Raw genomic sequence first — 17,163 nt, 5'->3', positions numbered from 1 at the left:
GTGCGTGCGTCTGTGCATCTGTGTGTGTGTGTGTGTGCACTACAATCCTTTCCGCAGGAGTAAGAAACTAGCTGCCTAGCAACGAGATGACTTTGAGAGGCTGAACTTGCCCTGGCACAACTGTGAGAGCTCTGCGCTACGACTACAGCGCTAACATTATTCTCCAAGCCTAGGTGAGCCTGGCCATCTGCATCACTGATTGGTATAAAGAAGTTAACATCTACCTCATCATACACACCTCAAAATGTCATGTTGTTTTACACACTACAAGCTAAACACGTGTTAGCGCCAACTCATGAGAGGGCTTTATTTTAGCTGAAGGGCCTATTTTGGCAACAATGGGCTTTGCATATTTAGACGTTGTTATGCTTGCAGCTTGTTTTACTCAGAGACTGTGAAAAGGGGTGGTGTTGGGTGGTGGTGGCGGGGAAGGAGGTTGGCATGCTGTTGCGCCCACAGAAAGAGCAGATGCTCTCCAGAGATGGGCACACCACATTAGCACAACAGTACCCGCAGGTGTGTATGCCCATTGTGCCACAGTGCCACACATCCAAAAATCTTAACACCCAATGCCCACGCAGCAGACAGAGAGAGAGAGAGAGAGAGAGAGAGCCATACGCTGCCAATTTACAAATGCAGGGCCGGAACCCGATGATTTGGGGTGTAAATACAATTTCAATCTGAATGTCAAAAAGACCCTCAACGCAACACTTTGAAGTGCAGGGCCCCCTTTGTAACGGCTGCCAAAAATAGCTTGGCAAACGAGCGGCTTTAGCGGCTTTATTGGCACACGTTCCCATTGTTTCACTGAAACAACAGCATGCTAATCCCTCCTGAGCGCGCGTGTGCACAGCTGCACGCTAAATAATGTAACCCTTTCTCCTGTCCTCTCCAGCGCTGCGTGAAGAAAAAAGAATCGTGATCTTGAAGCAAGACTTTCCTTTTCCGGAGGCTTCCGGGATTCCGTATGGGAATAACCGACAATCCCTTAATGAAGCAATATCGAGGTATCGGAATATTGTTATTAACTGCTGGACATGGGAGAGAGAGAGAGAGAGAGAGAGAGGAATCTGACATCCCTAAAAAGGGATTCATCAGCATTCCCAGATAAGTGTGAAGTGATGGGGTGGAGATGGGGTGGACAAGGCTGTGGGGCAGAGTCAGTCCCTCTGAGGAGATGAGATCTCCGTTAGCCTCTCTGGCACGTCTCAAGTCCAGTCTCCAAAGTGAAGGAAAACCCTCTGTAGGATTCCGGCATTCCCACCAATCAAAGTGAGTTGGCGTGGGAATCAGTGGTGTCTCTCTGCGGTATCTCTATAGGCTGCTATGGACGTGGGTGGACTTTAGAAGCTATGAACTATGAAGAAGCTATGAACTATGTCCTCAGTGGAGTCTCCCAACAACATCACATACCGAGAAAGTTGAGATGAAGGAGGCTCAGAAGAAACTTTTTAACAGGGTAGTTGAAAAAATAATCACACGGTTCTGTGAAGGGGATGATTGATGGCTCACAGGAAGAGCCCCTCTGTTCCAGGTGCCTTGAAAAACACAATATGTCCAAACAAATCAGAAATCTACCAGAGAAGCACAATTGTTATCCATTTGCACAAATCAGCAACATAGTATTTTACAGTTTGTCTCCAGTATACACTTCATTATATGTCTATTCAGTTTGGTTTAGTGTGTGTGTGTGTGCGTGTGTGTGTGTGTGTGTGTGTGTGTGTGTGTGTGTGTGTGCGTGCATGTGTGTGTGTGTGTGTGCGCTCATGTTGGATTCTCAAAGAGCACAAACCAAACCAAATATCTCTGACTCTGAACGAGAGTCTATGAGTCAGGTGATGGTGGGTCAGTCCCTCGCTGGTCCTGTCCACCAGTCCACTGCCCCCCTCTCTGACTCGCTGACATTTCCAGCGGTGCCCTGGGGTGATCTCTGAAGGTAAAGGGAGTGGGAGGATGCAAACCCGCCCTCAGTATCATGCTGGGGGTCACTCCAGGACGTGGAGTCTCGCTGTCCTTTTGTTCTTCTCTCTGCTGACGTGACCCCAGCAGACAATTGCATCCTCCGCATCCTTAGTGGTCAGTAGGTGAAGGTGGCCATGTCATTTTCCGTTTCCGCCCCCCCCCCCCATTTTTTCCATTCAGGTTGAATGGATCCTTATGTAAGGAGTCTCTGTGCATGAGACTCTATGGCGAGTGCGCTGCTCAGATGAGGGTCTGTCACCAGTGTGAGAGCCACCACGCAGGGGGGTTGTGCCAGCCAAAATTGGGCAGGGGTTGGCCACCCAGCAGCAGGGAGAGATGAAACAGTTTGTCTTCCTAATTGGACAGGGTGAGGGCAGCATCTGACCCCAAACATAGACCAGTTAATTACCAACTCAGCTGACCCCTCTCCATTCCCAGCAAGCAGAGAATGTGTGTATATGTGTGTGTGTGTGTGTGTGTCTGTGTTCCCTTCTGTTGTGCATCAAAACAATGTTTATCTTTGTGCTACAATCACCTTGCTCTACATGAAGAGACACACTACGGCCGTAACACTTTCCTTCAGCACAATACAAACCTTACCTGTGCTGTAAGCCAGTCTAAATACAGTTGAATAACTCAAATGAATAGTGATGATTAAAATACGATAAAAAAAGATGATCAAAGCTGCAGGCAAAAATGGAGGCAAGCAACGTTCAATAGCCAGCGGAGCTCTGCATAAGTGGCCTTCATTTTGGTGCCTCATTTGAAGTAGGCTACCCTCAGCCTTCGTAACAATGGCAGACAAAGCAGCAGCCCTTAGCTACAAGACACTACTCCTTAGTCACACCCACAAACATTCAACCAAACTCGGAGCGTTTACGTGAAGAGAGGTTGTCGAGGATGAGACTGATCAATTACAGCTGCACATGACTCAAGTAATTAGACGGACAGGAATAATTTAGCACGAGCGGCTTGAATATGCATTTCCGTTGACAGCTCTGAAACCCTGTAATTACAAACTTTTTAATGAGCCGGTTCTCATTTCCCCTTCATTTAAAATGAGGACGGAGCCTCTCCGCATGGGGCCGATTAATAGACATCTGAGTTGCCAGTATTGGGAAGCATTTAAGGACACATAATGAATCACTTTCATGCTGAGTGTAGCCTCATCATGCTGTCATTTAAGGCTGCCCTGTGTTTCCTCAAACACACACACACACACACACACACACACACACAAAGACAACAATAGGGGGAGGGAGAAGTGTGATGGAGAGACAGAGAAGAAGTGAGGAGGGAGTGAAAATGAGTGAAAATAGAGTGATATTTAGACAGAAAGAAAATTGGGAGACAGAGAAAAAGAGAGAAAGATTGAGACGGTGGAGGAGGGGGGGGGCAGAGAGAGATGGAGAAAGAGAGAGGAACAGAAAAGAGTTCTGAGAAGTTGTCCACTAAGCCTTTAAGCCTTTGGTGCAGGGTCACCACAGAGGAGGACCTTCAGCTTGAGAGTGTCGCCGCATATCAACTCTCGCACATTGGCGATCTCAGAGAACTGACCAAAGGCATGGTACTCACATACACACACACACCCACATGCACACAAAATAGCCACTCAGACCAGTGGTGGAACAAGTCAGAGCCGGGCCGGGGGCGGGGCACATGACCGGGCCCTTTATTAAACTCATCATAACATAATTTTACAACATACACATGCCCGCAACAGCGGGTCTTACAAGCATCAGCGCCACGGAGAGCAACTATGTAATTTTGAAGTCCATCGAACGTACATTAAGTGTAACCAAGAGAACAACAACAAAAACATTAGGCTATATGACCCCTAATAATAAAACAATTATTAATACGCAGCACTATTTGAAGGGCATACGACGAGCCTTGCGCTCCGTAAACTCGTCCACGATGCTCTGTGTATGTCCATTTTCTTTGCTCTCTCATTCTCTATGGACAACATGGCAAGTCTACTCAGTCTCTCATTCTGTATGGACAACATGGCAAGTCCACTCAGCCGCTACGGGTCCCGGGCCGGGGGCGTGCCGCACCCCCTCAAGCTCCGCCCCTGATGAAGGCTTTAGTAGGCTATTTAAGCTAAGAACTGCAGTATTGCCAGGATGACTACAGGACCCTTGCATGGGAGGGAAGTATATCTCAATTTTGACTAAAAATAAGCTTCCCTTGTGTAGGAAAGCCTATTCAATTCATACAGTGAGTATACAGTAGGCCAACTTATGCCTATGTGTTTGGATGTTGCTGCAGTGGCTGCTACAACAATTGAGGGAGAGAGTGCTGGAGGAGGAGAAGGAGGAGGAGAAGAAGGTCGAAAAGAAGAAGAGAGGGGAGAAAGAGCACAGGCTGGGCAGTCCAGTACCAGGCAGGAGGAGGAGGAGGAGAGAGACAGGCAAGAAATGGATGAGGACATGATGGGGGCTAGACGTAAAAGCCATTTATTTCATATTGCGCGCACATTTAAATGTTTTTATGTATTGGGTGTTGGGTGCCTGTGCCCCAGCAAAGCTCTAGGTCTAGAATCGCCCCTGGCTGACAACCCAGAAGTCTAGTCTTCAGGCAGACATTAGCACCACCACAGTGGCTGGATGTGGACAGCTGAAGACTGTCACATGCTTCTGGATAGCATGAATGAAAGCAGCAGAGTCTACGGAGCCTAGAAGACCGGTCCAGCACACAGGCCTTCTTTCACAAGCAAAACACAAAACAACAAAAACAACACCAGAAACAATCCTGCCTGCGTTTCATTTGAAACATTTCTGTGGGCAGATGCACTAAAATTAAACCAACAGCTCAGAGGAGCCGGTTTTCAAGGAAATTATTAACTGCTGCTCTTGGTGTTCACTTCACTCAGCCTGCTCTCTCTCTCTCTCTCTCTCACTCTCTCCATCTCCCCCCCCCCACTCTCTCTGTCTCTCTCTCTCTCATCCTCTGGCCCTGGTTGGCTGGTTCCGTCGCTAGCTGAATTCCACACTGCAGACATCACAGCACAGCTGTGCTAATTGTTTATGCTTTGCTGTTGTGGCCCTCTCTGCTGACCGAGAAGCACAACAGCAAAGCATAAACAATTAGCACAGCTGTGCTGTGATGTCTGCAGTGTGGACTCTCAGCTAGCGACGGACCAGCCACCAGGGACAGAGGATGAGAGAGAGAGAGACAGAGAGAGTGGAGGGGGAGGGAGATGGAGAGAGTGCCAGAGAGAGAGAGAGACAGAGAGCAGAGGATGAGAGAGTGAACACAAGAGCAGAGGATGACAGAGTAGAGAGGAAAGGAGAGTAGGAGGGGAGAAACATGGAGGAAAGAGGAACGACAACACTGGATGATAGAAAAGAGGGGAAGAGAAGAGAGAAGAGGTGACAGGGAAAAGAGGGATGAGGGGAAGAGAGAGGAGGAAGGAGGAAAGAAGGATGACAGAGGAGCTCAAAGATGGACAGAGCAGAGGTGGGAAAGAGAGGATGGGGAAATGAAAGGGGGAGAAGAGGAGAGTAGAGGAGTGCTGGACATGTAGGGGCCCCATAAAAATAATACAATAAAATGGAGAAACATAAATCACATCCCACATAGATGTCAGCCTCTCTCTCTCTCTCTCTCTCTCTCTCTCTCTCTCCTTTCTCCCTCTTTTCCTCTCTTTCTCTCCCTTTCTCTTTCTTTCATTCTCCCTCTCTGCCTTGCTCTGTTAAAGGTTGCCAGACTATCCCTTTGCTCAGGGCTAATTTATAACATGCCCTCTAAGATCTCCCCCACCGAGCTCTGCGTCTCCCCGAAGACCACAACCCCTGACCCGTGCCCCCTGCTCCTGACCACCTCGAATATAGCCAGCTCACTGGAACCAGGAACTCGCACACACACCAAAAATGCCTCTTCTCCACCAACAGGGAATGGGCTCTATTCTGTTTCGCCCACCAAAATTGTGCGCTGTTTTGAGGAGTGATTCAACTTCAGAACCTAAAAAAAATTCCCAGCTGGAACAAAAACATTTATGTATTTTTATTATTTTCAGTGCAAACTGGAGAGGGCAGTGACATTCTACTATTTGGAGAGGAAGGTAATCAATGCGTTCCTCCATCTTGGTAGGATTGTTTACTTCAGTAGTGCACTGCTGAGGATGCATACTTGGTAGTATTGTTTACTTCAGTAGTGCACTACTGAGGATGCATACTTGGTAGTATTGTTTACTTCAGTAGTGCAATGCTGAGGATGCATACTTGGTATTGTTTACTTCAGTAGTGCACTGCTGAGGATGCATACTTGCTGGTTAGCAAGGTTCAAAGAATACTAATGGAACCAGTTCAAGAACCTGTTTCCTGTTGGTTGAAAAACTCTATAAACTTACAGACTCTTGGCCAGTAAAGGAAAAAACAGATCAGCTGTCAGAAATATACTGTATATATCTATAGAGAAAAAAAGTGACAAGAAATGCAAGCTGCTGCAAAAATGTAGCTGAGACGTAATTTGCACAAACCCACCAAATAACACCCTGACTTCAAAGTCTCCCATATCAGTTGCTTCCAGAATGCACAAAAGAATTGTATTTACATTCCTGTCCTCTGAAGTTTTTTCCCCGTCACATTTCAGTGTCCACCCACTGTTATTAGAACTATATGGAAAACAAACTTATGACACAAACACTTTCCTTTAAAATGCCCAAGGAAGAGAGAAGCCTCCATGCCATCTTCCTTTGAAATATGAGTCAGCAGGCTCATGAAACCATAATGGCATTAGTGTCTGTCTCCTGTGAGCGTCTTTGAAATAATTTTTTTTTTTTCATTGAGCATAATTATTGTCTGATACAATGCCTCATCCGCTCCCTAGAATGTAATGGTCATTGGTGTCCACACATTAAAAGGCACTCAAAGATGGAGATGGAGAGAGTTGGACAGGGACCAGAAGAAAAGAGAGGCCATATCAGGCCCCTCTGGTAATGGTGACGATTGAGATTTGATTTGACAGTAAAACGACATGTCTCTAGGTCTAACAGCACTCTCTCTCACTCTCTCTCTTTTTCTCATGCGCTCTTTTGCCAAAAACTCTCTCTCCTTCTGTTTCTATCTCTTTCTCTCTCACTCTGTCAGAAACACACACACACACACACACACAAACACACAGACTGACATACAGTCATTAATGTAGCTCAGGCTGGTGTTGCTCAGCTGAAAGACCCTAGGCTATAAATGGTGCATAGGCAGCGATCCTCACTCCTGACACTCTATATATCCGCACCCAGGATCTGCAACCACCTGAAACTGCCAGCCAGCAGCGCAGTGGGTCCCTCTATGACTCAGTGCAGACACACACACATACACACACACACACAGTCACATCAACAAACACACACTCACCTACAAGCGCACACACACACACACACACACACAAACACACACTCACATTTATTCAGATAGATTTACCCACACACTCAGTCACACCCACACTCTAACAAGCTAACTTTGGCAGCCGCGTGAAAGACAGGGTGAGAAAACTCGCATCAGATATAAATATAATTGGGCGGAGGGGAAAAAAAGAAAAAAAATGGCTGTAGCAGGAGTGATGATAGCCTCGGCAGAGACAAGTGCAGCAAGATTGCCTGGCAGCAAGTCTAGCGGCGCAGACTGTCTCCCGGCAACAGGTTTCGCATGTGTCAATCTTGGTGCTAGCCACGTAGCCTACATGTAGCACATAACGGCTGAGCCACAGAGAAACATACAGTATGGGAGCAAGTTAGCATATCAAGTTAGCATAAGCAACATTACTGCATAGCGTCAGTGCCAGAGAGAAACAAATGGGAGCAATTTAGCATAGCAAGTTAGCATAAGCGTTCTGCCTCTCCTTCAAAAAGGCGATTAATTGTTCTTTAGGCATGGATTCAGTGCGTCGGGGGCTGCTCGGCTGGTTCTAATATCTCTTGCAGAGGGATTAGTTGCGCAGCAAGAGACACAGCAACAGCCAAAGAAGGCTGTGTGTTTGTGGGAGTGAAGCTGCAAACTAAACAGTTTTTGTAGAGAAAACACTCAGTGTGTCACGTTTGTTTGTTTGTTTGTTTGTTTGTTTGTTTGTTGAATTTAAGGCCATTTCAGCAACTAAGGCTATTTAATGGCCAGATCATTGTGTGTTAGAGAAGCTTAAATATGTTTTTTAAAATCTATGCTAGTAAGAAATTCTAAAACCTTCAAAGGTGGGACCTTACTAAAAACATCAGCTATAGAACTTTGGTGATACAATTGTTGTCTTTTGGTTTTCAAGGCAGGGCAACAGATCAAAATATGTCTCACTGACAGGGGCATTTTGCAAAATTGGCATGATGGAGGATCTTCACCACTCAATAGAAAGCTATGAGTGAGTCTTGAGTGTCCTATACGGCATCTGGTATAAACTATTTGGTCGTGTCTAGCTTGAAAAGAAAAAAATAGTCTCTTCTTTACAGTAGGATGGATTTCGTACAGCTTGTTGGTACATTGGTCCTATTCAGATTGCCGGCAGTGTCATGTAGAGGATGGGAAATAGGGTGAGCTGAGCTGGATGGAACTGAGAGACGAGTCACAGGGACCGGTATCTCAAAATGATTGTGTTGAACTGCTGTGAAGGACAGTTCAGATGAGGTAGGCCTCCTCTGGCTTCAACACGTCCACTAGCTTGGCTAAAGCAACACTTACCTTTCCTTACAGGCCTTGATGTTATGGGTATTTAAATGAGCTTAGGGTTTTAAACGTTTCTTGGTGTTTTATGCCCCCAATGTTGTCTTCAAGGCAGTGCTACCTGGAAGGCACTAGGGTTAGCCATGGGTTAAGGTTAGGGTTGGGTTTAGGTTTAGGATTAGGTGCCTTTAAGTCAGCGGTGGCAGCGCTGCCTGGAAGACGACATTGGGGGCATAAAACACCATCGAGCGGTTTCAAACACAAGGAAGAGGCTACTCTCCTGCACCCAAATTCAGATGTCTGCATGGTTGCCTCTGAATGTATTTTGTCAACAGTGGAGTAAAAATACAGTCTAATCATAAACGTCTAACAGGAAGAACCAGAAAGAACCCACATGATGGACCTCTCCAGTAGATTTAGTAGCTACAGGCCTGCTTTGTAATATCATTTGTAAACATGGTGACCTACTCCAGTTATACCTTAGGTGTTATTGATGTTTACAGTATACGCTATGACTGTTGGTGTTCTGAAACAAAAGCATCCAATCCATAATTTCTATGCGGGTGTATTGATTTCGAAAAAAGTATAAAGAGCCCCCCCCTCTCTCTTATACACACACACACACACACACACACACACACACACACACACAAACACACACACATACCCTTTTTAATTCTCTTTGCTCTCATGTCATGGAAATGCTCTTCTCCCTGGGGCCTTGCACGCTCTCTTAATGGGCAGATTCATCAAAGTCAGTCCTGTCTCGCTGCTCATTCAGGTTAATTGTGTTTCTTCATACTCCCTCTTGCTCCTCTTCCTCTCTTTCTCTCATCTTTCCCCCTCCCCCCCTCTCTCTACCTCTCTCTCTACCTCTCTCTCTCAACCTCTCTCTCTCTCTCTCTACCTCTCTCTCTCTCTCTCTCTCTCTCTCTCTCTCTCTACCTCTCTCTCAACTTTGCCTCTCTCTCTCTACCTCTCTCTCTACCTCTCTACCTCTCTCTCTCTATCTACCTCTCTCTCAACCTTGCCTCTCTCTCTCTACCTCTCTCTCTCTCTCTCTACCTCTCTCTCAACTTTGCCTCTCTCTCTCTACCTCTCTCTCACTCTCTCTACCTCTCTCTTTCTCTCTCTCTCTCTCTCAACCTTGCCTCTCTCTTTCTACCTTTCTCTCTCTCTCTACCTCTCTCTCAACCTTGCCTCTCTCTCTCTACCTCTCTCTCTCTCTCTCTACCTCTCTCTCTCTCTCTCAACCTTGCCCTGTCTCTCTCTACCTCTCTCTCTCAACCTTGCCTCTCTCTCTCTCTCTTTCTCATTCATTCTCATTCTCCTTCTCCTTATCTCCGAACGGCACAAGCATGTAAACGAGCATGTTAACGAGCACAGAAGGTGTGCGCTCCTTGATTGCCCTCTAGAACATTCTTATGCCGGCTCGTAATTGTGTTTCAGAAACGTGCAGGGCTTTCTGGGGAACCCCCGGGGGCTCACCTATGAGCACCGAAACACACACACACACACACACACACACACACACACACACAAACATCCACACACACGCACGCACACACACACACACACACACACACACATCCACACGCACACACACACATCCACACACACACACACACATCCACACACACACACACATCTACACACACACACACACACACATCCACACACGCACACCTCTTTTCTCTAGGTCACCTGAATTGCCAAGACCAGTAGGCCTAATATACTCAGATAAGCACAACAGACTATGCATTTACCTTTCTATCCCTCTCCCATCCAACTAGGAGTCCCTCTTTGCCAAATGCTGTTACCCAAGCCATCTGTGGCATCTGTTATTAACATTACAGTTTTTCTCGATCGTTTTGATATTTGTATCAACTCTGACATCACATTCTCAAAACAGTTACTGTAACACCTGTGTCTGAACAAAAGCACTCTGGACAAAATGACACATTTTGCTTGCAAAAGGCTGTTACTCTCTCAAAACACTTAAAACATGCAGCAAAAGCAAATCTTGCCTTCAAACACTACAACTTGTTGCCAATTCAAAAACACTCTTTAATCAATCATTACACACTGGACAACAAAATGCAAAATCTAGTTCTCAAAATGAGCATTTTTGCTATGTCTGTTCCATTACTTTCTCATTTTTCTGGTATCAGAAAAAAACTGTGAAAAGACAAAATGTACTGAATAAAAAATAATTTATTCATTCCTCCCAAAATGTAACAGTCATTGACATGTAAGACATACAGCAAACACCTTGCAAGATACTGTAAATTTCATTAAACTACAACTTTCATTGAAATAGACCTACAGTAAACCTTTTGTACTGTTTTCCCCACCAAATAGGCAATACAGTAGGCCTACTTTGTCTAAATGTGCATTAGATCCATACTTGCAAATAGCAACACAGAACAGACATCTCTTATGTATAATGAATGATTGCTGATTGAAGAATTGTGCAAAGGAGTTTCACACAGGTGTATCAGAGATTCAGACTTATGCAAGGAATCTATATCACCTGTGAAAATATGTTTTCCTTTTGTTTAGCATAGGAAAACCAATAGAGTTTGGGGCTTTTGAATGACACCTGTGTTAACTGTTTTGCAAAAGGGTGTGAGAAATGTGTGAACCCAATGAAAATGTGTGAACACATTCGCAAGAGATGACTTCTGCTGTGCAAAGAAAGTAGTCATGAAGACCAAGTGGGTTCCAGTTTACTTAAGCAGGTAAAAGCAATCGAGAAAAACTGTAAAGTTGTGCCTTCTAAGCTCAGGAAACAACCCTAACATCCACTAACACATCCCTGTGCTATCCTAGTGAGTGCCCATTTGCCAAACATGTGTTGCTCTGTCACAACCCTCATTACGCACTTCAATATAGCGTCACACTTGCCATGCTTAAAAGAAGACAGTAAATGATTCCAAGCCTTTACACCACCCCTCTCATTGCCTGCTGTTACCCAAGCCCTCTAGTACCAGTTTATAGACACTTAAATGTGCGTAGGCATATGCCTAATGTTTTCAGATGAAGATGGCAGAAGACATCACTATCCCTTTGGTGCCAAATGGTATTGCCCAAGCCCTGTGGTGCCAAATGGTATTGCCCAAGCCCTGTGGTGCTAAATGGTATTGCCCAAGCCCTGTGGTGCTAAATGGTATTGCCCAGGCCCTGTGGTGCTAAATGGTATTGCCCAGGCCCTGTGGCCCCTGTACCATGCTGCTGGTGCCTGGCCAGGGGTGTAGCTGTGGTCATCTGGCTGGCGAGTCCCGAAGCTTGTGTGGTGTGTTGTGCTGTGTGGCGTGAACCTGAACACTGACACCATCCGCCTCCTCTTCCTCTTCCTCCTTCTCCTCTTCCACTGCCTCCTCCTCCCCAGCCTCTGTCTCTGAGTCTGACAACTGTTATGTATCTACTTTTGCTCTCACTTTCTCCCTTGTGCTCTCATTTTGCCACCACTCTCTCAATCAAACTCTCAGCCTGCCTCTCTCCTCACATCTATCTCTCTCCTCTACCCATTCTCTCCCTTTCTCTCTTTCTCTCTCTTTCTCTCTTTCTCTCTCTCTCTCCCTATCTCCCTATCTCTCTCCCTATCTCCCTATCTCTCTTCTCCCTTCCTCTCTGATTGTCTCTTTCAAACCAAACACAAGCACAAACAGCATCCATTTTCCCTTAAGGGTCATCTTATGATGACTGGAAAAAGAACCCCCCCCCCCCTCCTTACTCTGAAGAATAATCCACTCTTTTCTCCCTGTCGCACAAGGATAAAAGCTGCAAAGCAATAGTTCAATCCCTGTCTCCCAAGGCCCTTATCATAATCCCAGGAATCACTGGTGTGGTGACCTATCCGGGGACCTGAAACACATTAGAGTGATGCATTGCGCAATAACGCCCCAGCCACGGCAGGGTGGACACCTCTGTCGCCCTCTCCCCCTTGCTCTGGCTGCGCCACCACCACCACGGTCAATATTTGCTCCACCGCCCACTAACCGGTTGCCATAACAGCCAAAGGTCAGCACCTCGAATTGGAGTGGTGTGAAGCACAAGAAGTCCCATATTAAATCAGCCTGAGGGGGGGGGGCACAAACAGTCGCTGAGTGACATGCCACATGGAGGTACTGCTCTGTGTGTGTGAGAGAATAAGTGCATGTGTGTGGATATAATACTGTGTTCAGTGTGTTTGTGGGCTTCTGACACTTAAAAGAGTTAAAAGGGTGTCAAGAGCACAGTGTTGATTTGTTTGTATTGGGAGGAAGTAGTTTAGATATTACAATTCCTGTGTATATGCTGTTCCTGTGTTCCTGTGTAAATGCTGCCCTTGCAGAGTGATGATACCAATTAAATTACACAGAGGCCAATTAATCCTCGGTTTTAATTATGGTAGCCTATTTGGGGTAGAGTAATTCTCTGTTCCTATTCTCTGTTAAATAGGAAAACTAATATCCAAAAAACAGCTCATTTAGTGAAAATGCTTCAAGAACTTCTTCCCTTTCTCTCTCTAACTCCCTCCATCCCTTTACTCCCCCCCCCCGGTCTTTCCATTTCATTACCTACTCCTACTAATCCATATTTCACTATCCACTCCTACCCATCCATTTTCTGTTGCTCTGTCATTTCTTCTCACTTCCTCTCATTCTCTGTCAGTAAACCCCCACTCATTATCACCCAAAGGCTCCCCTGTAATAACCCTCTCCATTCGCCCCACTGACACCTGGCTAAAGTTACTGTCTCTCTCTCTCTTCATTAGGCCCGGAGGCCCACCGTGTCACCTCCCCCACTCTCCCTCCCCCCTTTTGTGGGGCAGCCGTGGCCTACTGGTTAGGGGTTTCGGGCTTGTAACCGAAGGGTTGCCGGTTCGATCCTCAACCAGTAGGAAAAATGTGGGCGGGGGAAGTGGTTTAGCGCTGCTCTCCCATGCCCACATCCACGGCTGAAGTGCCCTTGACCAAGGCACCTAACCCCTCACTGCTCCCCGAGCTCACTGCCTCGGGTTACTGTGTGCTTCACCTCACTGTGTGTTCACTGTGTGCTGTGTGTGTTTCACTTATTCACGGATTGGGATAAATGCAGAGACCAAATTTCCCTCACGGGATCAAAAGAGTATATATACTTATCCTACTTATACTTATACTTTTGGGATCATATCACAAGGCTGCCTTTAGTATGCAATTCTGCATCATGTTTTATTGTGCATCATACAGTATGCTCGCTGCTCAGTGGAGGCCTCACCTTGGACCACCAAAAGTGCTGCTCGTCGACTAACAGTGTTTCCCATACATTGACTAATCTGTGGCGGGGCGCCACGAAATAAAATTCGGCCGCCACAGATGAATATTCTATGTTCAATTTAATGTAATTTAAATTAAATATAAGGTCAAATCCTTGCATTGCCATTGAGCTGCGCTTTTTACGCACGCAGCCTTTCCTTGCCCCGCCCCGCTCTCTCTCGTAGCCCGCTGCCCCTCCTCTGCATGTGCATTTAACAAAATATTCACCATTGTTGAAGGATTGTTGTTGCCACATAGAAGCATTGCATAGAAGACGTCTTGCTAAATTGCTATTAAATTCGCTTAGCATCGTAACCATGCTGTGCAAATTTGTTCAAAACTGCTGCATTGAAGTGAACTCTAAGGTCTTATCACAGCATAGTAGGCTACATTGAAGAGACTAAACTAAGTAAAGTTATGAAATCAAGCAGTATCTCAAAGCTAACGTTAGAATACTGTTTGGATGTCGAATTTAGTATGCTTAGTCTACTTCTAAGCTGCTTGTCAATTTCGTTGAAGGGCTCATTTTATTGACTCTGACACTGAATGTTTGCAAAATCCCGATGTAAATGGAAAAGTGTTTTCCAAAATTCAAAAGTGCTTGTCCCAAGGAGAAGTACGAACCTTTATTTTAACTATGTAGAAAACTTTATGAATTGCATTCAAACATCAGCAGCCTTTCAACTGTGTTACAATTGCAAGGGTTCCCTCAAACGTCATAAAGTGACAGGCACTCAATCAGACCTACACTACCAAGATGATCTTAATACCCCCCCCCCCCCCCCCGATGTCAAAGTCAGCTACCGCCACAAATTGAATCCAATTCTGTGGGAAACACTGACTAACCACAGCAACAACCATCCCTGAGGTGCTAAGCTGCCTTCAAAAGCAGCTTCCTCTGCAGATGGTTGGCAATATTGCTGACGGACAGAGAAAAACCGAACACCTTTAACAATGAGACAGATACAGAGAGAGAGAGAGAGAGAGAGATACAGACAGACACAGAGAGAGAGAGAGATACAGAGAGAGAGAGAGGGCATACAGTATCACACGGGAGATCTCAGGAGTTGGTGGGCTCTATTGATGTGCTTCAGATGAGCAGGAAGGTGGAGAGTGCTGATGTGACACGGCACGGAGCAAAAAGGGAAAGGAACGAGGAAGGGGGAAAATTCCAGCGGAGGTTGGCAACTCTTTCAAAGAAACAAAGAAAGTATAAATGTATGATGTTATCCTCTCTTTCTCCCCCATTTCTGTGCCTTCTTCAACGGCTTGTTTGTTCAGGAATTGGTTGCATTTGCGCTTTGGCAATACAGAGTGCTTCTGTCATGCCAATAAAGCTCATTTGAATTGCACTTTGAAAGTCTAAAGGACTGTGTCTGCCCCCTCCAGAGTCTAAAGGACTGTGTCTGAGCCCTCCAGAGAAAGGCACAACAAACAAGACCTTCTGGTAAGAAACTAGCCTAGCATGGAAACTAGCCTAGCATGGAAACTAGCCTAGCATGGAAACTAGCCTAGCATGAAAACCGCTTCTCATCTATTCCAGCAAAAGGGAAAAAAATAAAATAAATGTTCCCCTGTCACTGTGTAATTCACACACATGCACTCTTTATACCCGTGTATATCAATCTACGCTGGGGGAGCTGTCAAACAAAACTGGTCAATTCCGGGCCATTGTACACTGAGTCCCTATTTATCATCTGAAATTGTCACACGATTAAATATGACCTCAGGTTGTGTGAATCATGTTTGCACGCCAAACCGTCTGCTAAAAAAGTTGTTTCTTTTTACATCGGCGCAGTGTTAGTGAATGAGATACCCTACGGGAGTGTTTAGACAGGCTTAGTCCCAAACAAACATTAATCACTCGCCGGCCACTAATGCACCTGATGAAGAAAGCCGTGGTGCTGGTCTACACTACAGGAGAGCTGGTGGACAGGTGTGGAAAAAAGCAACACTAATGATTTTACAGTAGCACACGCTGTCTCCTGTTTTTTTTTAGCTGGCTCAACACAGCCAACGCTCAGAGGTCAGTGGCCTTATATCTCAGCAGCTTTTTGTTTCAGTGATGATAAAAAAGACCTCAGACAAGGGCCAGATCTCTACATCATTAGTTAATTTCTACCAATGCAATAAACAATCCAACTGAGCTACCTTCAACACTATTCAGAGATGACAAATCATACCACTGGCAAGCAATGGTAATGGGTGGCAATAATATTCAGAATACAGCACCAGGAAAATGTCATGTTGTTGTTGCTGGCAGCAGTGCAACCAAAAGGCATTTATCTGCATGTAGTGTATATCACAGTCAGGGAGAGGTACGAGATTTCAAACAGTGGTGGACCACACAATAACACCTTTATATTCTTTAGAACATTCACTTCACAACATTCTTGCAGAGGTCAGTGCCACTGCCCTTTCCTACAGCTCGATGCCTTGAAGACAACATTGGGGGCGTTCCTACCTTCCTGTAGACGATCATGTTGGGGGAGTCTTCGTCTGGGTCGGTGGCTCCAGAGGCTCCAGTGGCTCCAGGGGCCGGTGCGGCTCCAGTGAGCCCAGTCGTGGGCTGTTGCTCTGGGCTGGCCTCTGCCATGACTAGCCCTGGTTCTGCTCTGGTCTGCTGCAGACCTGCTGGCCTACCGTCTCTTTCTCTCCCTGGGGACAAACAGGGGAAGAAGGGGAGAGACAAGTTTTTTATTCAGTGTCTGTGTGTGTGTGTGTGAGAGAGAGAGAGAGAGAGAGAGAGAGAGAGAGAGAGAGAGAGAGAGAGAGAGACAGAGCATACATATGTGTGTGTGTGTGTCTGTGTGTGTCTGTGTGTATGTGTGTGTGTGTCTCTCTCTCTCTGTGTGTGTGTCCCGTGCATGCATTGGGGTTTGGCAGTTCAAACAGTGTTAATATTCACAGAGGAGGGCCCTCTCCACAGAGACATGGGTAGAGCTTCACTCATGCATTCAGGCACTGGAAACGTGAAGCACCACAGAGAGAGACAGAGAGAGAGAGAGAGAGGGAGAGAGAAAGACAGAGAGGGAGAGAGAGACAGAGAGAAAGACAGAGAGAGGGAGATAAATAAGTAACAAGCCTTGGATTTGCACAGCACACATTTCTGTTGTGTGAGAAAGACAGACAAGTGACACTTCAGTGGCTACACTTTCCACTGCCGTACAGAGCAAATTCAGCATCCCATGCAGACACCAGGGAGTCAAAAGAAGCCTCAAATCCTCATTTTTTGTATTCACCCGCAACTGAAGCGATGTGTGTGTGTATCT

The 17,163-nt window shown here is 46.0% G+C and overlaps 1 protein-coding gene across 1 annotated transcript in view; it reads right to left on the bottom strand.

Annotated features, from left to right (window-relative positions):
• LOC143110001 (regulator of G-protein signaling 6-like) overlaps nt 1–17,163 on the bottom strand; it is a 117,318-nt gene that overhangs the window by 95,664 nt on the left and 4,491 nt on the right. The window contains exon 2 of the mRNA XM_076272817.1: nt 16,356–16,549. Coding sequence (XP_076128932.1) covers nt 16,356–16,487 — 132 coding nt within the window. The 5' untranslated portion in view covers nt 16,488–16,549. The remainder of the gene's footprint in view (nt 1–16,355; nt 16,550–17,163) is intronic.

Source organism: Alosa pseudoharengus, unplaced genomic scaffold (assembly GCF_046254945.1).
Source record: "Alosa pseudoharengus isolate Yale_2024_CS ecotype anadromous, Long Island Sound unplaced genomic scaffold, YU_APseudo_1.1 YU_APseudo_1.1_scf_7, whole genome shotgun sequence".
In the NCBI taxonomy this organism is placed as follows: Eukaryota; Metazoa; Chordata; class Actinopteri; order Clupeiformes; family Clupeidae; genus Alosa; species Alosa pseudoharengus.
This window is presented reverse-complemented; position numbering and strand designations above follow the sequence as displayed.